The 22,821-nt window shown below is 36.9% G+C and overlaps 1 protein-coding gene across 7 annotated transcripts in view; it reads right to left on the bottom strand.

Moving 5' to 3' along the window:
• The window catches only part of EPHA5 (EPH receptor A5), a 364,565-nt gene extending 342,115 nt beyond the window's left edge, over window positions 1-22,450 (bottom strand). For 4 of the 7 annotated variants that reach the window (XM_055297460.2, XM_055297462.2, XM_055297461.2 and 1 more), the window contains exon 1: window positions 21,485-22,450. In XM_055297460.2, the coding sequence (XP_055153435.1) occupies window positions 21,485-21,665 (181 nt within the window). In that variant the 5' untranslated portion in view covers window positions 21,666-22,450. The remainder of the gene's footprint in view (window positions 1-21,484) is intronic. The other 3 variants (XM_055297464.2, XM_055297466.2, XM_055297465.2) reach the window with 1 other exon arrangement.
• Between the last annotated feature and the right edge of the window lie 371 nt (window positions 22,451-22,821).

Genomic DNA, 22,821 nt, shown 5'->3' with positions numbered 1-22,821 from the left:
CACACATTCTAATAATTAAAGTTTAGCTTAGGTTAATAATACAAATACGTTCTTCAATGATTATAACTTTCAAACATTCTAACTTGTTCTGTATCACTTTGACTCCACTACTTTCTCCTTAACATTTTGCCAACTTAAGTCGCTATGAGCAGGAAAATGTATTAGATTCTCCAGGAAATAGACACATTGGAATGAAAGTGTTTTCAGACTTTGAAGAGTCAAAAGATAGATCAAGGACATGTGATCCCACCATACACCATCAGCGGGCAAAGCCTTAAGAGAATGTGTGATCCTTGATGACCTGAAGATAGACAATTAGAAGGCATATTCTTACTTATATTGTTTCTGTTTTTGCCATTATCTTCACATTAACAAACACAATTGTAATGTCAGTTAAACCTCCGCTACAGTATGAAAAGAGAATAATTTGGGTTAGTAGCAGATTAGATGGACTGCTCTTTCTCTAAAGGCATTGAATCAAAGTCACATTGCATACAAGAGACTTTCGATGGATGCTTGCTTATTGACTTTCATTTAACAATATCAGAAAAGCTACTGGATTCAATTATAACACACATTTAACTAATCTGTGGGAACAAACCCCAGATATACAGCTGTCCAGCTTCTCTCCATGGTCCCATTCAGCACAGATGTGATTTCTTGCTTTCAGGCTAAATTTCATAGTTTGACAACTGCTGCAGGGAATAAAGAACAGTTTACAAAATGAGTGCAGAGAAAGAGGACATGTGTTTCTCATTGGAAAACTAGATTTGTAAATTTGGGAAAAATTATAAGTTTAGAAGTGTTATGTAGATTTCTGGCATCCCTTGACTTGAAGGCAGGAAGCCATAACCAACTGTATTTTCACAGACAATGAATGGAAGAGTATTTATTTTACAATTCTGAGCAATCCATATGCATAGTCTTTTTTAGAGAAAAGAAGAATGATTATGGGGAAATAACTTGGTGAATGCTTACTATGTGTCAGGTGCTCTACTAGGCAATTTATGTATAAAGCAGTAACTGAGACCTTAGTTAACAGACCATGAGCACTGCTTATTGTTTCCTGCAGCCAAGTCAGTCCCCTACTTAAGACCTAAACGTCAGATCACTTTATTACAACCACCTATTTCCCTGGACATCCAAAGACTCTAATCAGGAATGAATCTACCTTGTTTGTACATGAACCAAGGCAGCTGAACATAGCTTGAGAAGAACTGCACAACCGGAGACTGATTTTATTCTAAGTAAATGACCTCAAATGAGCCATCAACATTACCTGACAAACCTATATTTGGGTAACTAGGTCTTTTGTGTATTAACCACAAAGTATTTTCTAAAAATTTTCATTAAAATATATTCAAAAACAAACCTCACATTCCCATCCAGTGAATGTCCTATCTCTGTCCTTTTCATAACTCAAATTATTGAATGAATTGTCAACACCCCTATCTATTATTTCCTCATATCTTCCTCATTCCTTACCTAATCCATTATAATCTGGCTTCAATCCCCATTATTTTACTAAAACTTCTGTTACTAAATTCACTAGTGATAATTGTGTAGCTCTGAGCTCCTAATTTGCCTTATCTTTTGGCAGCATTTGGTCATGATCATGATAGACAAACAATCTCACTTTTCACCTTCAGTGACAACAGATTTCTGTGGTTTTCTTACCTCTCTAGCTACTTCTTCCTCTTTCCTTTATAAGCTATTCTTACCGTACCATCCCTTCAAATCTTGATTTTGATCAATGCCTCATTTTGTAGATTTCCTTCAGTTCTCACACTACACCAAAAATTCTTGATTAAAACTTAGCATCAGAATTTAAGAGGAGCTTTTTAAAAGAACTAAGTCTTGGTGGCAGTGCATGCATATTGAATCAGACTATTAAGGATAGAGAATGGCTCATATGTTTACTTTCTGTTTGCTGGATGGTTGGTTTTAAAGGAGATATTAGCACATGCCCCAATATAAGGACTCTTCCAGAGGAGCTCACGAACTTCTGAGTTATAACCTAAATGTTAATGATCACATAAATCCATTTAGTTTGTCCATCTGTCTCTCCTAAAATCCCTGTAAATTTGTAAAACTGACTGCTGGTTCTCAACACATTTATGGTATATAATCATCCTCAAATTCAGCCTGTCCCCAAATGAACAAAGTATCTTCTCTATACAGAAGTAAAAATAAAAGTTGTGTTCCCTTGTTCCCTAGTTCAATGAGTGCAATGCCATGTAACTAGTTGCTCTGGCTGGGCGCGGTGGCTCATGCCTGTGATCTCAGCACTTTGGGAGGATCACGAGGTCAGGAGATGGAGACCATCCTGGCTAACACGGTGAAACCCCGTGTCTACTAAACATACAAAAAAAAAAAATTAACCAGGGAGTGGTGGCGGGCGCCCGGTAGTCCCAGCTACTCGGGAGGCTGAGGCAGAAGAATGATGTGAACCCGGGAGGCGGAGCTTGCAGTGAGCCGAGATCGTGCCACTGCACTCCAGCCTGGGCGACAGGGCAAGACTCCGTCTCAAAAAAAAATAATAATAAATAAATAAATAAATAAATAAATAAAAATTAAAAAAAAGAACTAGTTGTTAGTTGTTCTGTCGAGATATCTGAGTCACCCTTTCCTCACCTTTAGCCCCACATTGAATCACTGACCAAATCCTACTGATTCTAACACGGCCAATGATAACTCTAAATCACCTGCTCTGTTTCATTCCACAGTATAACCAGTCCAGTTAAATCCTTGCCATAATTTTTCACTTGAAAAATCTCCTAACTGCTTTTTCTGCAGAAAAAGGTATGATCCTTAACAATTTCTTCAAAATACTGCTTCCAGAAAGATCTTTGTAAACCACCAATATAATCATGTCCCTCTCTTACTTCAATCTTGTAATATTCTTATTATTTTGACACAAGTCCTTCCAGGATTTTTCTTCTCCAGTTTTATTCAAGCTTGTTTGTCTGTTTTCCCATTTTAGCAAAAATGCACTTATTTCAATTCCAATTATATGGTCCCACTATCGATTCAGTTCTCTCCAATGATCTGTGAAGGGGATCTACAAAGGAAGGGAATTTTGGTAGAAAATATTAGTAAAGAAAACTCCTGACTGCCTTGGATGTTGCTGGGAATGGATGTATTTCCTGGAACTGATACAGTCATCTAGAGAAAATAAGTAGAATCAGCAGGGGAGCAAAGCTTACAGATTAAGGATGGCAGAGTGAAGGGATGGGAAGTATCTGGTTCCAAATTATATCATAGAGTTGTTAATCCATCTAAACTTGAAACTTGCCTCTCTCAGGAATTGCTTTTATGTGAGAAAAATCAATTTTGTTGCTTAATCCAATGGGGAAGTTATTTGCTGTTATTTGAAGAGGAAGACATACTAACCATACAACTTGCAAGTGGCAGAGCTTGAAGGCAAACCTACGTCTCCGTTCCAGTGTCTATTCTCCTTCCATCATGTTAATACTTCCATAAATTGTATTCGCAGAATTCTAATGACATTGAAAAACTAGTCACTTAAATTTTCACATTATCTTTGAAATGATTCCTAAAAGACATGATTTTCATTGTTCCTTTAGATCTTAATATTATGCTTGTTTACTGCAAATAATGAGTGCCTTTAATTTTTTATTTCAAAATATTTTCATCTTTATTTATTTTACCCCAAAGTATTTTTCATCACCACAAAGAAGTTACAGACATTGCTCTTCAAAAATGAAGCAGTAGAATATTCATACCATAAAGCATATGACTATGATGGAAGCAAAAATCAATCAGAAATGTATACCAAGTGTTTTGAACTGTTAATAGCCTAAAAAAGTGTAAACCCAGGGAGATGGCAGAAAAGAATTCAGAGACAGTATCCACTGGTTCGTCTGTACAAAGTGTTAAGGCAGAGCTAATACAGTAGTCTACTGACAACTAAATTATGACTAATGAGCAGTTTGCTATATTCACAGAACATATTGCATGAAAAGAGCAACACCATATGGTTTTCAGTGGCTACCTTGTCAGGTATGGTAACCAAACTTTGTATAATCTTACATATTGTTTTTATTCTATAAAGAAAAGCCAACATTAGATGATATAAGAAGCTTGAAAATCTTTACATCACAGAATACTTCACATAAAGCAGCTTAATTCCACCCTACTATGTATATAGATAATATGAGGCTGTTTCTTTCAAAAACAAAACATTGTCAAGTCCTCACTACTGGAAATAAATGTGCATATTCACAATTCACTTTGGGAATGCTTCGAGAATCCTCATCAGTTCTATGGTTCTGGTTCTGCTATTGTGTGACCTTGAGGAAATAATTATACTTTGAGGGCCTCAGTCCTCAGGTCGGTAACATCAGTGACTGAAACTAAAATTATATGTTTCTGTACTTAATATACATGATATCACTTAATCCTAACAATTATCTTTTAGTATATTATTTTGCCCATTTTACAGATGAGGAAATAGAAGTTGAAGAACAGTAATAGGGCAAGAGCCCAAGGTCCCAGAGCTAATAAGCATAGAGCTGAAATCTAAATCCAAGTATATCTAACTCCAAAGCTCTTTCTCTTGTATCTATATCATACTCGCCCCAATGTTTGACTTGTGAAATACAAAGGTTCACTCTTTTGAACCACTTAATCCTACATATCAATGAATTTTATGAGATCAATGACTGAAAATCTTATGTTACAGAAGCCAGCATCACCATAATGCTCCAATTTTATTGTATATCAGATGAAAATCTTCAGGCATATAAATCTAAATAGAACAGACACTAAGTTTTCCTGGAAAAATCACATTTTCGAATCAAATTTTCAAAAGTAAGTTACAAGATTCCAGAAAGCAAATGAGAAAGCAACAAATAATGAACCCTCTTTTCTTATTTTTTTTATTTTGTTACTCACTTTGCTTTAAGCATGTTAATGGGGGCAAAACAGGATATGCATTTGTCCTAAAAAGGCAAAAGGTACACTAAAAACTACTATATTAAAATAGAATTTAAAAAAATGTAAGCAAAGCTGATTCTTTGTTTTGAAGGGATCCTTACCTTAGTCCTTAATTACCCCTAATGCTTAAGCAAATTATATCGAACTTCAAAACAACCTATATAATCATTAGCTTTCCAGACTTCAGGGGAGGATAAATGAGGATTACAGGAGACAGAAAGTCACACAAACTCACAGTCTGTATTTTAAAGTGATGGCACGTACCAAAAATAAGCAAACAACTTGATGACCCAGTAGTCCTGATGTAAAATGAGAAGTGACCCAAATTTTTGCTGATATTCATGTCAGTCTTGCAGTTCAGTCAAAATTTAATATTAATGTAAACTCTGCATAATGATTTTTATCTAAAATTTTTAAATCTTTGGTTAATGTTTTATCATTAAAAACTAGTCAAAATATAAACTAACACAGACAAAAATACTAACAAAGTACAAACATTGTGCCAAATGATTTTAGGTGGCTGATCACAAACATTTTAGTACTCAGAACTAATTATCCATCTCAGAATAACTGGATTCATGATAGCAGGAAAATATTTTAAAATTAGTCTATTAAAATACAATGGTTTATATATCTTAACAGTATATAAAATTATTGTAGTATTAATCACTTTTGTCTAGTTAACCTAGTACATGTAATCGATTTTTGGTCACAAAATGATGCAGTAGTTGGCTATTTGTCCTTTCTCAAAGATTACAAAGAAAATAAAAAATAAAAAAAAGTAAAATAAAAGAAATAATGTAAAATAAAAGTACTTTCATTTTTCTGTGATAATTGTGGCAGACATTGTTTTATGCCTATTAATTACTCATATCCTTTTTCTTTCCTTAGTATCATAATATCAGTGATATGCTTCATATCAGACCATGGATCAGAGGGGTCTTAGCAAACAATGATAATCATGTTGCTATTATCTTAGCCTCCCTTGAATCTAGTAGTCTTGTTACATAAGTCTGGCAATGAGATATGGACAGCAATCTGCTTGCCAATTTCTGGGAAAGTTTTGTTGTTTAAACTAAAGGAATAATGCTGCTGACATGGCTACTGGTGCTTCTCTTTCCCTTTTTCTTATTCTGAATTGGTTGTGATACTGGCAGATGCATTAGCATTCTTGCAACCATAACACAATGAGCATGAGAGTAAGGCCAAGAAAACCAGACTTCTGTCTTCACAGAACCCAAGTCACCAGACATCTACCCTCAAACTTCTTTCGTGAAAAAAAAAAACAAAACTATTTTTAAGCCGCTGTTGGATAGTTTTTTCTATTTGTAACCTAATACAGTTCTGCGGAAAATATATACACAACAGATGAGAAAGTCCAACTTATTGCCTTAACTTTTGTTCAAGTTCCATAGAATATAACACCTACAATGAGGGTTCATTCATTAAACAAATATTTATTGAGTATCTACTTAACTGCCTTGGGGATACATCAGTTCTAAGCCTTGGGGATACATCAGTAAATAAAACAGGAAGTATCTTGATTATCATTCAGTCTTCTAATAGCACGGCCATGAGAACAGAAACTACTTTGAATTTATATGACCTGTGAAGTCATCCATCTGAATCTCCTAAATCAGACTCTCAGGATGTAACTATCTAAGTTAACATTTAGCATTTACAGATACATATATATATATATATATATTTTAATATATATTTATATATAAATATATAAATGTATATATTTTATATATAACTAAATTATAGTTATCTATCTAAATTATAATATCTAATTTAGATAGTTTTATTCTGTTATAAATCCTAAATTAGATAGGATATAACTATCTACACTAACATTTACCATTATGGATATATATGTATTTTAATATATATTTACTTATATATTAAATATATATGAATATACATTTATTTATAGATGTGTGTGCATGTATGTATATAAGCTTTGATATATGTATATATATCAAAGCATATACCTTGAGGATCAATTTTTTCAAATCAGTAGTTATATCATTGAATATGCATCAAATCATACTTAGAATTCATTTTTCTTTTGCACAGTGTTACTTGCTTTTACAATTCTCTAGCACCTTGTATTTCCTTAATGTACATAGTGTTACCTGATAATCATCTATATCCCCTTTATCCTTAGAACACTTTCATATTCTCCTTTATTAACAATAGAAACCATTTATATAGCATTTTCTAAGCATGAGTCATATGTAAGTGATATATACATGTGAGTAAATATACGGTTTTTTTGAAGTGTGGTATTTCTATCACCCACATTCAAATCACCAGAAGTACTTTTTTTTAAACTATAAATCCATTGGCTCTTTCTAAAAGTACAAAATCAGGACATTAGGTAGAGACGAAAATGCAAGCAACTGTATTTTAGAAGTTCCCACACAACTACCAACCCAAGTAATTCTTATCTTCACTTAATTAGAGTTAGAAGTGAGCTAGCTATGCGTTGGCTCAATGAGGTGAATCTACCTATTACACAGCTGTATTGCATAGCAATGTCAAATTGCAATAACAGTCTCTAAAAGCTAACTCTCAATCTTTATATTCATATAATTGCAGACTGGTTCTGGTGTCAGTACACATCTCACTTTAAGTACTTCCGTTCTAAGCAAGGGTTCTTTAACAACGATAAAGATCAGAATTATCTATGAGGGTTCTAAAACTACAGATTTCCAAGTTGCAAAAGTATAGATTTCCAAAGAATTTGCTTTAATCAATTTTGATTCCATAAGTTTAGGTGGGCCCAGACATAGCATAATTAACAACATTCTGAGGTTGGCTCTAATGAGTACCTCTGCATTAGGGACCACTGGTTTAAAGTAAACTTCACCAGATATTATAATTTCTGTTTTAGGCAGATTTATAGAAAGTTACAAGTCAGGATTATATCACATTGATCTTCTATACAACAATCCTTTTATATTTTAACACAGTAGTTTTTAAACTGCGCTCAGAATGGCCTGGAGATTCTAAAAAGACGTCTCAGAAGTACAAGCATATGGAGGGAAAAAGGAGACAAAAAACAGCCAGGAAACCCAATAATTCTTTTGTTACCTGATGTAGGTATTAGGTTTCCACAGTGATTTCTTTTGAACTTGCTGCTGCTGCTTCAAAAAAAAAAAAAAAAAAAAAGTCCTTAAAACCACTGCTAGCTTTATGTCCGTGGCTTTCCACAATGACTTATACAAGAATCCATGAGATAATCAGTGAAAATTAAAAATATTATTCATGGCATCCTTCAAACAAAAACACCACTGGGGTTCTCTCAAACCCCAGAGTTGGAAAAAAAAAATGTCACTTACCTGATGAACTGACAGGTTTTCTATCAGGAAGTGAGAACTGTGTAACTGAAAGCTTATGCTTAACTTTTCTATATAATTGCTTTAGCATTGATGATAGTGAGATTTTCTTGATATGAGTTTTCCATATGCGTATTTCCACATTCCATATGCATGTTTCCTTGTGCATATATTTATATTATTTTTATCTTCGTTTATTTTCTCATGAAGCATACTATTTATATGTAGTATACTACATTTACATGTAGCATTATATATGTGTGTGTGTGTGTGTGTGTGTGTGTGTGTGTGTGTGTGTGTGTGTGATTGTTTGTTTATTTTGGAGAAAGGGTCTCCCTCTGTTGCCCAAGCTGAAGTGAAGAGGAGTGATCAGGGCTCACTGAAGCCTCAACCTCCCAGGGCTCAGGTTATTTTACCACCTCAGTCACCTAAGTAGCTGGGACTACAGGTGCAAGCCACCATGCCCGGCTAATTTTTTGTATATTGTGTGATAATAGTCTCCATAGCAGTTATAATTTTAACCCTCCCATCTGGAGGAAAATTTAATTCAAGTAACTCATAGATCAGGAGAATCTAATATTAAACCTGTGATATTTTGGATATATTTGATATTATTTTAGAGTAAATGAAAACGTGTGTGTTTTTTTTCTGGAGAAATAGTTAATTAAAAACACTAACCAGATGCTGACCAAACTGTACTTAAAAAGTCTTTATCACACATTTTAAACTTTCTTCCACATAAATCTATCTTAAAATGCTATTCTGTTCACATAATTAATAACATCAATGTTTCTGCTGTTTTCGCTCCAATATTAAGAATTCTTGCCAGCTTGTATATCTAAAGTACTTCATAAAATAAGTGACAGTCAAAATAATCCAAGAAATCTAGAACAAATGAAAGAGTAAATCCTTCTGCCCCCCAAGAAATTTAAACCATTTAGAAACACATGTTTTATATTAATTATTTTTCTGGAGGTAAATTTAAGACATGCTTAAAGCAAAAAAAAATTAATTTTATGTTGGCTGATAGCTGTTCAAGTTACATGAATTCTGATAATTTATCATAAGAAAGCAGGGGTCTTGGGACAGCTGTAGTTCATTAAATTACAAAGAGATAGTGACCACAGGATGTCTATGAATTGTTTTCTAGCAGCTTGCTAATCTCAGTAGAACTTTCTTCTCATTTATACTTCTGGTAAATCTAAAATACAGTATTCTACTAACAAATTTTTTGGAATTCACTCACTTTGGTTGGCAAATCATACAATCTTTTAGTTGGTAACTTTTCAGTTTAGGAAAGATGACTACAATACCAGAGATTCTGAACTCTATTAGTTATGGATTAATGAAAAGAGCTATGTTGGCTTCATCAGCAATACAGTAATGAGGTAAGACTAGGTATACTTAACAGCAGTGACTTTAAAGAAACAAATAAGTTACTTAATAATATTTGTTCACTAAACACAAATGTATAGATTATAACATACTTCACTGACACTCCATATGGAATAGCAAGCATTGGGGCTGGCTCTCAATGAGTTTACAGACAGGCAAGCTTTCTTCATATTGATACATTTGGTATATGCAAAAAAAAAAAGATATTTTACTGCCATTTTTTTTTGGAACTAACTTGCTTTCTTTAGAAAATCATACTATTTCAGTGGCGATTCTCAGTTCAGAAGAGAGCTTTTTTTTCTAGTTAACCTTTACTTTTTACAGGGATTTCTATTCCCATCAAAGATCAGAAATGTACAGACAAGCAAAAACACAATTCCATCTCAGTGTGATAGGCAACACCTAGAATAAAAATGGGCACACAATCCTGGGGAAATCTTGTACAGATCTAAGCATAAATATCAGATTATTTAGTGAAGAAAAGAGGTGAGTGTTTCTGAGCTCATAGGATCCTACCTTACTAAGAGCAGTTCTTCACAGGAGCTTGGAGTGCAGGGAAGGGGAACAGGCAGGAGAGTTGGGCCAGAGACAAAATACTGAGAACTTTGTACTCAGGCTCAAGGAGTTAGGTTTTATCCTGAGGGCACTGGAGGACTATTGCAAGGTTTTACCCTGGGAGTAAATAAGGGCTGCTTGAGCTATTGAGCTGAAGTCAAGTGTTTTTCTTCTGGCATTTCCCTTTGCAATGAATATTAGACAGTACTCACTGACTAATGTAGAAAAGTAGACCTTGCTCAATGTCAGAGTGCCAACCCACACTGTTTTAATACATGTAATGCTTAACATATATATTATTTACTATATGCTAGAACTTTTATGGAGCACATTATTAATAATAATTCAATTTTTTCAATTCTAAACCATATTGTTATAATAATCCCATTTGACAGACAAGAAAACAGAGGCACAGTGAAGTTTACTAGCTTGCCCAAGTCACACAACTCTAAGTCACTGAGCCAGGTCCCTGAACCCGTGTTTTTACCATTTTGCTATACCTCAGCTAAAACGTTGCACTGATTCTTCAGTAATAAGAAATTGGCTTTGATACTATTCTAATTTTTTAATAGATCAAACTCTCTTGTTTGAGTTCCCTAATTTATAACATTGGGCTTCTCTAATCTATTCTACAGGCTCTATTATGAGATTCATGTGGAACAGCATTTTTCATAATATATGCTACAAAATATTGATTATGAAATATTTAATATAACCTTGTATGTAAAGGAGGAAAAAAGCATCCAAAGGGTTGGCTTGGACAGGAGGTGAAAGGTGAGTACGTTTTCCAGGAAACCTTTCTGTCTTCTCTCTTGTTATAAAAAGTAGTGCTGCCCAAAATAATATAATCTATCATGAGTTAGAATAAAACTATTTTAAAAGCTCTCCCCTATTTTTAACAGAGCAAGAGGTAGTGACCAGCAATTGACAGCACTTCTTAAACAATTTCTTCATAGGATTTTGGGTGTGCAAGCCGAGATATTAGTGTCTGGTCTGGGCTAGAGACTGGGAACTGGATTGTTTATACACTAGAGTAACGGAAAAAAAAAAAAAAAAAAAAAAAAAAAAAAAAAAAAAAAAAACAGGAAAGGTAAAACAAAGATGCCGTGAATTGGAAAGAGGAAAATATGTGGGAACAGTTCTTCCCTTGTGCCAGTGGGGATCTGGACAATGAAGAGAGAAGATGTTAATACGAGGTAAATTAGTGTGTAAGAGTATGATGACCAGCAGCTGATCAAGTGTTTAATGAGAGGGAAAAAATTATAGCTATGACTAAGTATGAGAGGAAGTATCTCCAAGTCTCCATACATTTTTTAAGACTTGTTTTGAGGAAAATAAATTAATACATATGGAAACCACTTATAACAATGTCCCCCACACAGTAAGTCAGTAATAAATGTTAGTTATGATTACTTTATACCCGTGTGTGCATTCATGAGCCTGCAAGCACATGCATACATTTTAAAAGCGGATCTAAATATAATACATTCCAAATTTATTTTACCTGGTTATGCTCACCTAAGTAAAAAAGATAAGCCTTATAAAATTACATTAATACCTTTTGAAAATATAAAAATTCAATTATATTTCCAGGTAATATTTTTTACTCCGCAAATAATTGAACAGATAAGAAATCTATATATTTCAAACTAAAAGTAGAGGTGTTGACTTACAATATTAGTAACTTCTAAGAATCTAATTCTTCCAACTGTCCACTTTCAGCAGCATTTTTTCATGTCTTTTTAATGAATTTCTATACAGACTATATATATATGGCATTTTATACATATATGTGTGTTTATTTAAAAATGAAACTGATAACATACTATTATTATAGGACTAAATATTCAAAATATTTGAACATATTTCTTGATATGATTTGTGGCAAAAATTTAAAAAAAAATCTGCCCTCTACCAGTCTACCTGAGGGCAAATGAGGTAAAATACAACATTTACAACCCATGACCCTTGTACTGATGGTTTCCATTTATTTCCTAATCAAATTCCAATATTCAATATTAAATAATGAGGAAAACCGACCGAAAAATCAAGATAATATCATGTGGTTGGTTTTTTACCTTGGATAGCTCTATGGAAAATGTGCATACGAATTCCTTTTCTCAGATTGTTTTCCAAGCCTAGATTCGTTTTAATCATACAATGTAAGGAAGCTGAGGATCTGTGAGTGTGAAATCATACCTCAAATATTTGATATGTAGTAACAGGAGAAAGGGAGGAAGGACAGGGACTAACATTTTGGTGTACCCACGTGGCTTTAGGAAACGTACTAGGCTGCATAGGTACATTATTATTTTATTTTCACAGCAACCTTGTGGGTGTGCCTTTACATCTTCATTTTAACTATGTGGAATCTGAGGCGGATGGTTCAAGACCATACCACTGTCTAAGACCACAGTTGGGCTGTGTTCCTGGTCTCTACATCTCCCCATTCTGAACTACCCCACAACAGGCATAATTATCATGAAGTTAATAAAAATTAAGCTACAGGACCCCCAAGGACATGGGCCACTTGAGGCATGAGCAAAGTGTTCATAAAATCCATGTTTCTGTTCAACTTGCAAAGTAGAATATTTTTCTACTCCTTTTCTTAATGGAATTCCCTCAAATAACAAAATCTTTTATTCTTATCCTTACCCAGCAAACAAAGAGTAACACACAGATACCATGGAGGGCATTTAATCCGTTATATTCCCAGGCTGCTTCTGCTCCTCTACAACCTGTATTTGTGTATTGCTCTAATAATTGGAAAATGGTTTTATTTCATTTGTTTTCCATAGCATTATATGAAGTAGGCAGTACCATTATTGCCGTAATACAGACAATTGAATTGAAGTTTAAAATAAATATATAAGGGCCATAGAATTTAGAGTTACTAAGCGTTAGAGACTAGCACAAACAAAAAGTAAAACCATGTTTGTTTTTTAATTCAAAACAGATTTTCTTAACTGTTTTTGTTTGTATGCTTTTGTTGTTGTTGTTGTTGATTTGTCCGTACTTCCACTGCAACTAATTCTTTCCCTACTTTGTTTCACAAGTTTAAATCAAAAACAATGACTTCAACTCTGCATGATTAAGGTAATTTTGTTGATGTTATTGTTTCCTTCCCTCTTTCTAGAGAAATCAAATACCATGGTTCGAAACTAGGCATGGTTAAAATCCTTCAAACATAGCAGTTTTCAAGTATCTTCTACCTCAGAAGTCTGGCTGTATGCCCCCTCTTAGGAGACCCAGTATGGCATTACTACACTGTCTAGAGCAAAACTCTTCAGTGAGATGACAGTGCATTGTCATCTTCCATGAGACTGGGCAGTCAGCCTCACCTTTTCTGCTAGTACACATGGTGAAAGCTTTGGGTAAAAGTTAGAACTTGGCTCTCTAAGCAAGCTCCTGCTGTGGACTGCTGGGCTGAACTGGTGCCAGCCGGATCTGCCTACTGAGTTTGCCTTTCCATAGAAAGGACATTAGCAAGCATCCTGGAAAGGGAAGGTGCTGTCATTGCAAAGTAAATAAATTAGCTGTCTTATAAGAAAGGCAAAACTGACAGAGATGTCTTAAAAACTTCTGATGCGTGAATTAAGTGAAAAAATGTATAACTGGGTTTCACACAATCTATTCTGTAGGCAGAGTCCCACAATTTATTTACAAGAAGACTATATATTATCTTCTTAACAAACACACAATCTGAAATCTTGACTTCCTTGAGGGTGTTGGAACAAAACAGGCAGGGGCTCTTACCCTCTTAAATCGTTTTGACTTAGTGGGGGATGGAAGGAGGGAGGAAGAGAAAGAGGGAAAGGGGAAGAGAGGAAGGAAGAGAGACATGACAAACGAAAATAAGAGTGTAAAATTAATATAAGAGAAAGAAGACATGATCCATCTCTGAGTAAAAGAACAGACTGTATTTTCTCTAAATCTCGCAATACTTAGGCTGAAACATGTTTCCAAGTAGGAGCATGTTCTTGCAAAGCATATGTAAAATATTTCAACCCTCAGGTTTTGACTCTTTAATTTTGTTTATTTTTTACCAGAATCATTTACTTAACAGAGTTGTGTGGCTAGTTTATTTAGAACTGAAGACAAGCTTGATGAATGCAGAAGATGGCCTGGGCAATAGTCCAGCAACTAAAACATAATTAGAATTATCACAGACACTTTAATCCCAATTATTTAATCTGTGGGGTGTCCAACACAACAAGTGTTTGGCATAACTCAACAAAACAGATCTTACAGAGAAATAGAAGGAAAAAACAACAACAACAACAAATGTATGACGCAAAATGAACTAGGGATTTATTTATTCTTTTTTCATTAGGCTGGGGTTTTATCTTCAGGGTCATAGTAAAACAAATGTAAAATTAGAATGTGTGAGTGTGTGAGAGTGTGTGTGTGGGCAGGGATGATATTTTTTAAAAATAAGATTGAAAACAATACTCAAAACTGTTATTAATGTCAATTTTGTGGTGATACGACATTGACATCCCTCTTCCTACCCTTTCTTCCAGCCTTCTAACAACATTTCCACACACTCAACACACATCCATGGGCACATACACCAAAATCCCAGGCAAGTTATTGCACTCTGCTTAATAAACACACAACGATTAAAGGCATGAACACTTTATCACTGAGAGACACAGAAGAAAGAAGGCAAGCCCTAGGTTCTACTTTTGTTCGACAAAGTTTTGTTATGCTCACCTATAGTATAACTAATAATTTAAGCGATATTAATAAAGTAACACATAAGCTGATCAGAGACTAAAGACTGCAAACCCTACAGGAAAAGAAGAGCTACAGAAAAGTTTAATTATGAATAGAATCTACTAGGACTTTTTAAACTGGGATACAATTAAATGGCACTCTAAAGGCAAAACATAGACACTTTTTTGAAAGAGGTTTTCAGGCAATTTTTAAATATAGAAATGACTGCTTATGGTTCTTTAAATCACTATAAATTTAAAATCATTTCACAAAGTTACACTAACATTAAAATGACAATAAATGTCATCATACCAAACCACAGAGTTTTTAAGAACTCCAAGTGGGACACCTACTAAATTGTATACAGTTTTATTTTAGGACTTTGTAACACCTGAGATTCTCATTAGGGATACTGGATGAAAATTTGAGCTTTTAGGGGGGGGAAAAAAAAACAAGACGTTCAATTACTACAAATTTCACCAGACACAATTCAAATTCTTATGTATCTATAGCACTTTTTCTTTCCATGTATTTTTCTTTGCACTAACAGATTATATCAGGTAACAGTTGTTTAAGATGGTAATAAAATAGTTTAAATGTGATTTTTAAAATCTGATTCTTGAAATTAATTGATCAGAATTACATTTTAAACCACTCAATTAAATATTTCTTATTGTTATTATAATAGGAATTTTAAAATTAGAGCCATATGTTTCTTTTATGTGATAAGAATAATTGCAATGAATAAATCTTCTGTATGGGTATTCTATAGGGTCAAAAGAAAAATGCAAATTCCAATAAAGTCATAATATTCAAAAATAACTGCACCACTATTTATTTGGAGCTTCATGTGGAAATACCTATTTCACAGTACAATTCATATGACATCAGATTCTATTTTTGTAAAAGCTTCTTTATAACAAGAACATTTTGCATATGTTAATAAATGAATTGTCAAAAATAAGATGCTGTTCAAAATTTATATTTAAAATTGCTACACTGCTTCCATTTTTACCTTGCTCAAACACTTTAAAATCTATCTCATTAACTGAATACAAACAAATGTCTGGAAAGTCAGAAACTAAAAGTAAATATTAAATAGAGAAAAACTGTCCTAAGAATTCATGCTAATTGTTTTGGAAGTTCAAAACCAAATACTTAAAAAATAGATCATTCATATTTTGAAATAAACATTTTCAATGGCACCAATTATTTAGACTAGATTTTCAACATCTAATAATTGTTTTTTTCTAACTGTCATATTGTGCCTTCAAAAATTGTTATTAATACATCAGAAAATCTCTTGTTATTTATGTATTTTCTATCTCTAATGCATCTCACTCAATAAACATTTTGTTGATTAAAGATAGGTACTAATAATTTTTTCTAAAAAATATGAACCCATTTTAATCTGTGTTTACAAAGCCTTCAGAACTCATTTTGCTTTTTATCTACCTTTATGTACACCCAGAGGAATATCTGTACCAATTACACAAGGATAGAACATATGATAAATTTTTAAAATCAGTTAACTATCCCATTAGGTATATAAGTATACAACGGACTATAATAACTCTTTTGAAGAAACCCTTATCTATCCTATGAATTACATAACTTTTGATAAAATAAATATGTATTTACTCAGAAGGGCACAGCAGTAGGAGCCATTCTCCACCTGAAATACACTCACTAGAGATATTATAACAGTAAGAATCATACTGAGTTTCTAAGTAAGAGTTGACATTTTTAGCTCTAATGTTGCTGTTATAATCACAATTCACTCTTTCTGAAAACAAAAATGCGAATACTACGATCAATTTTTAATGATTAATAAGCAAGATGTGAAATTCAAACCTCAGTTAATTCTGATGCTTTATAAAAACCATTGTGAGCTATTTTAAGATTGTTTAAAATGATGTCATAATCTTTAAATAGGTACCCCTGCTAACTTAAATTGGAACTATTCATTAGTAAAGTAGAATATATTAAATATATGCTAATTTAAATTGAAAAAATAATGTCTAAGGAGTTATCAATAATTTGTTCAGCAATTATTTCTTTGAAGTATGAACACTGTATTTTTCTTTTGAAAAAAGAACATTAAATTTGACTCATAAAAAGGATAATAGCTATAGTTAGCTAATATAATTATGTACATTATACTCTATTTTTACAGTCAAAGGTAGAAAGGTTTCTATCAAATGAAAAAGAAACTAATTGCCATTAAGGCAAATACATTTAAAAAAGCACTCCAGACAAAGGAGATTCAAGTGGTTGAGTCAATCAACAAAGGTGTGGTGGAAATAACTAAAGCATAGTTATTTTCTCAACAGTAGCAATCAATTCTGAATAAAATATTTAATTAAAAAGTTTGGAAATGTTTGCTATAAATAGCTATATCATTTCATTTTGATTTTGCATGTAAAGACACAAAAAACACATACTCTAAGTGGTCGCATTTTATAGAGCATAATAATATAAATATGTTATAGTAAATAATGTTCTTCTAGGTGTAAAAAGTGAACCTTTTTTTGCGTACCAACTATATTTTATGTGAATTGGAATAAAGAGCCAACAGTATTTCCAGATGACAATATTACAAGAAGAATATTTCCAATCAAAGGAAAATCTTTGTTTTAAATGCAGAAATTGTTCACTGTCCTCTCTGTCTTATATGAGTAAATGAAATCCTCTTACCTGTCACCCTAACACCCAAGAAGATCTTTGTCTACCTCAAAAGGAGCTTAAAATATCAGGACCTAGGTCCCCTTTTCATGGTTTATTAAGCAAAAAGCCAAAACTATTCATGGTCCCTTGTAGTTTCAACAATCTATGATTCAAATAGGGGTAATAGCTCTCTTTTCTTGTTCAGTAATGTCCTGGTGAGGAAATGATTTTACTGTCCTTTTTTCTGTGGGGTCCTGCCGATTTATCTAAAAGGAAATGAATTACAACAGGATGACAAGGCCACAGAATAAAGCCATTTAGTTTTACAAATCTATTATGTCCTCCAATCTATTTTATGGGCCTGGTTCTATTATAAGCCAAGAAAAACCCTAAAACAAACTTTTTTTTTCCTTTTTTATCTCTCCAAGGAAAACATTTACAAGTTTCTGGTTGTTTTTCAGGCAGTTTAGCCTTTTCTTCCCACCTTATGTGTTTCTACCCCACTTTCTTAAACATACAAAACATTCAGAGACAAGAAACTGGACTTTTTAAATCCAAACTGCTGACAACTGTCAGAAGCACTTTACTGGGACATTAGTGACTGTAGCTTCAATGAATTAAGCTTGATTCACTGCGGGTGAATCATTTTCAATGCAGAGCTGTTCAGCAGTAATTGGCCAAGAATCCCTGCTGTGAAAAGCACTTGTCAAATAATGCTTGTTTACAAATATATCTCCAGACAGCAAAAAGTGGCAGCTACCGAATAAGTTCAGGGCCACCTCCAAAATTCATAGCAGTGGACATGAACCCTTTACTTACTAAATTTATTTAAATTTTCACTTGCAAATACACTTGCTAATATTTGTCCTGCTTGATCAGAGACAAGTCTGTTTCTAAATATACCTCCGAAATCTTTTATAATAAAAAAGTTTTGAATACTATACTGTAGATCAAAGTTTCTTTCACATGTAGTTTATGACTAATATACTAAAACTACTAAGGATATATTTATCTTATAAATTGCTTAGAATTCAAACTAAAGGGTAAATTTTCCTCTTATTGTCTGCTATCCAACATATTCAAACATGCCAAATAAATACATTTCATATCAGTCCAAAATTCCAGATATGTTTGGCTTCTTCTATTCAATTCTGCTTGCTCATAGCTAACAAAGTTAAATTTAAGAAATGACTAGAATAGCAGCTATGAATATACACTTACATTTATTCTGTATGTTTTAAAACTTTTTTTCACATAATGGGAGCATTCATAATATACACACACACACATACACACACAGTCTTTGGGAAATCACTAAGCATCTATAGATTGCAGAAGTCAAATTATATGAGAAAAAGTGATTAATGAGTTCAGCATATACATTAAATCTTTCTGCCCCTTGACCTTCCAAAGTCCCTCCAGAAGCAAACAAACAAATTGGAAAACTCTAATCTGAATCTCTAAAAGAGCCCAAACATTTTATGAATATTTTAGCATAAATATTTTAATACACTGCTGCTCAATTTATAGCAGTAGCATGGAGAAACAAGAAGAGAAGAATCTATATTTCACAGAGCAGAAATAAAGATCTAGGATACCAGGTGGAAAGACGGAAAACTGCTCAGCTGAGATAGGATGAATTAGATAATGGCATAGATATTTATACAATTTTATTTCCAATTAAGTATAATAGTGACATATTACAAAATGTGCCCCAGACAGCAGGCTTTTTTCAGAGCACCAGGTGGTAAGGTACGTCTCATTTTTGATTAGATCTCCAAGCCCCATCTCCGTGTAGTCCTAGTTTTGCTGTGTGACGGACTAGATGAGGTAAGACAATACAATCTGTGGGTGTTAAATCTGCAACAACAGCCAGGCTGTGTTCCACAAGATTCCAGCTCTGCCTTCAACACCTTAGGAGACCGGCGCTATTTCCCTTTCCTCGTCTTTCCTTGTCTTTCCTTCTGCCTCTTCCTCCCTGCACAGTCTTGGCTCTTGTTCCCATTCAGTGTCACTCTCCCTGAGAATTCAATTCTTCCCATTTTTAACCAAGAGTGACTCCCTTTCATCTCCACCTAAGTTCTCCCCTTCCATCACACCTGGAGAGAGGACTTGAAATCTAACGGAAACACGAAAGGATGAATGATATTACTGTTCAACCTCTTCAAATTCAAACGAGGATGCCCCTTTCGGTGGAATAAGACAGTTAATAAAAGAGCCTCCTCTAAAGCTGTTATAATCCTCCAGACGCCTAACAGAATGAATTTAAGATAAGGTGTTAATAAAAGGTCTACGACTCTCAGAAACATCTTTTCAACTTTATCAGAAAGGGAAAATGCCCAACTGTTTGGCTTAAGCATGACAGATTACCTATATATGTATATAGATAAATGCAGATAAATACACATAAGCCTTTAATCAGCATTTAAAAAATAAATGTAGAGGTTAAAGAGAAAGTTCATGGGTTGAGGCTAAGGGGGCCTCTATCTGCCCTGCTTTCACACCCTTCCTTTAGAGCTGGCATTGCTGGGATAGCAGCTCAGCGCCTTCTCCTGCAGCGGAGACTGAACCCATGCAAGTCACGAGGACACACACGACTCCACCACTGCTGCTTCATCTTTCCGGTCTAGCGTCCCGTGCCCAGGAGTGGAAGGAATTTCTGTAAGGTTTTGAGCCTCACGCGTCGCATCCACAGCCCCAAACAGAAACCTCACCATTCTAGCCAAAGGGGGTAGGTTTTTCTGTGTTTTCATGGTGGAGCTGACAGATCTGGATCTGAGATACTGTTCCCGCCCCTCCGCGAGGAACGCGCCCTTGGGCTGAGACCCGAGCTCAGTGCGGGTGTGGGAGAAGAGCAAGCGCGGCTGGAGGGGACCCAGAGGCAGAGGGCTCGGGTCCAAGAGGCAGGCGGGCAGAGGGACTGAGCACTGTTCCGGGAGCACGAAGAGCGACACAGGTGCTGCTCCTGCGCCGGCTCTGCTCTCCCAGAAAAACGCAGGGACAGTATTCCGGGTCTGGAGCAAGGATTGGGGGCAGGGAGGGGGACTGGGTACTCCCGGGTCAGGTGCTGGCCAGAGCAGGTCTTTTCCCTCTTTAAGACATGCCCAGGTGGGTTTCAGCGGCAACTTCCTAGCAGCGACACTCCCCCTCGCCCCTCCTCCCGCGGCATCCCACCTTCTCGCCTTCTTCCACCTTGGCTTGAGTGTGACAATGAACTCCCCCAAGAAGAAGGGCACCCAACTGTGTGGGGCGCCTACTGTCCTTCGCTATACTCCTCCCACGAGAAATAAAAGCTCCTGCCACCCACCCCAGAATAGCAGCTGGTGATGCCCTAAATAACAGCTCCCAGCAGGCACTTTCCCCAAAAATAAAAGCATCCAGCCACCCCCACAACGTTTCCCATCACTGGCCTCAAATAACGGTTTCTAAAAGCCCCACTGCTCCAGAGATCCTGGTCGCTGAGCTTCCAACAGTTCTCACTCCTTCGATCCCGAAATGTCACTTCCTCACGCGCCTTAAGCGAGCCCCAGCCGCACCCATCCCCCTGGTACGGGCCTCGACCTCCTTTCCCCCAAGGTTTTCCACCTTCCCAGCCCCCCAACCAGCCTCTGTCCACACGCATGTTCCTTGCCCAGCACTCCGCAGCTAACGTCAAACAATGCAACCAAAAACCGCAGAGGGGAGCGAAAAGGCCGGTGGAAGGGGACGACGAGCATCAATTTGACATGAGAGTGCGATTTAGTCTGCAGCAGCAGCGTCCAGCGCGCTGAGACCCGAACTCCCCAGGCCCCGCCTCGCCCCTCCGCCCCAGGTCGCTACGGTCCCCACCCCCATGTCCCTACCTTCGTTGCTGGGGCTGGCCAAGAGGGTCCGGAGTGCGGCGCACAGGAGAAGGCACGTCCAGAGGGGAGCCCGGCGAGGTGCAGAGTAGCAGCCGGCCAGGGACGCTGGGGTGACGGGGGTGTCGCCGCCGCCGCTTGGGGGCCGCCGGCGTCCCGCACCCCGGGGCCCCGAGCCCCGCATCTTCTCCGAGCCTCCTCCGCTGCCGCTGTCCCGCGCGGCTCAGTCCACCGCTTCGGCCTCGCGGAGCGGCCGAGGGAGACTCGGGAGTCCTCCTTGTCCCCCCGTGGGGTCCTACGCCTTCTGGCACGCGGCTCCTCCAAGTGTGGGAACCACGGATCCGCCGAGACGGCTGAAGTTTGCTTCTGGCTCCTCTGGCCTCCCCCTTTGGTGGGGTTAAATGAAATATTAGTTCTGGTTGCTAGTGCAGTTCTGGGCTCGGATCAAGGGTGTCGAGAGGGTCCCGACTCCTGTTCCTTTGCCTCTCAAACAGACTTTTTCCGGATTGAGAATTTTTAAACGCCACTAGGGGAAAGGTGAAGGTTCTTTGCAGTCTTCAGTGTTGAAATGGACGAAGGTAAGGGAGACAAATCATTTTAAGACGAAATCCCCGATTTTTTAAAAAGGGAGGAAAAAAGCAGCGTGGCTAAGGATAAAGAAAGAGGACTGGAGAAAAGGTGGAGAATGAAAAACAGGAGAGCAGCGAGCAAAAGCAAAGATCCAGAGTTCAAAGAGCCTGGCAGAAGGAAATAGCTGCGGGCTGAGTGCTGGCGAGGGGCGGGACTGACGGCGGCCGGCGGGAGCGCGGAGCGGGGCTGCGGCTGCCCGGGAGCTGCGGCGGTTCCCGCTGCTCGGGGAGGAGGCTGAGTGTGCGCGGCTGCGAAGGCGAGGTGGAGACTGCACCGCCAAGGCGCGCTCCTGCTGTGTCAGGAGCTCCGGCGTCTCCTCGGCCTCCCGGCTCGGCGCCTCCCACCCTCCTTCCCTCCTCCTCTCCCCAGCTCCCCCGCCCTCTGCTGCTCGCAGCCTCGCCAGGGAGAATCTACTGTAAGTTGCTCCGACGAAGTCACACGCCCACGGAGCGAAGTAATCTGGAGGCTGCCTCGGTGAGTGTGGCCTCGCGGTCTCCGGGAAAGGCGCGTCTTCCTCCCGGGAAAATTAGGGCGAGGAATCCTCCCGACGACGCTGGCGAGAACGGGGGTTCCCGGGAGGCGGAAGGGAGATCAGCCCCCGCTCAGCCGGCGGCCCTTAGACACGCGGGTCCCTCGGTGTGGCATCTTTCCTGCTGCCCCTCACAGGCTGTGGCATCTTCCCTGCTGCCCCTCACAGGCTGTGGCATCTT

This window comes from Symphalangus syndactylus, chromosome 10, assembly GCF_028878055.3.
Source record: "Symphalangus syndactylus isolate Jambi chromosome 10, NHGRI_mSymSyn1-v2.1_pri, whole genome shotgun sequence".
Lineage (NCBI taxonomy): Eukaryota > Metazoa > Chordata > Mammalia > Primates > Hylobatidae > Symphalangus > Symphalangus syndactylus.
This window is presented reverse-complemented; position numbering and strand designations above follow the sequence as displayed.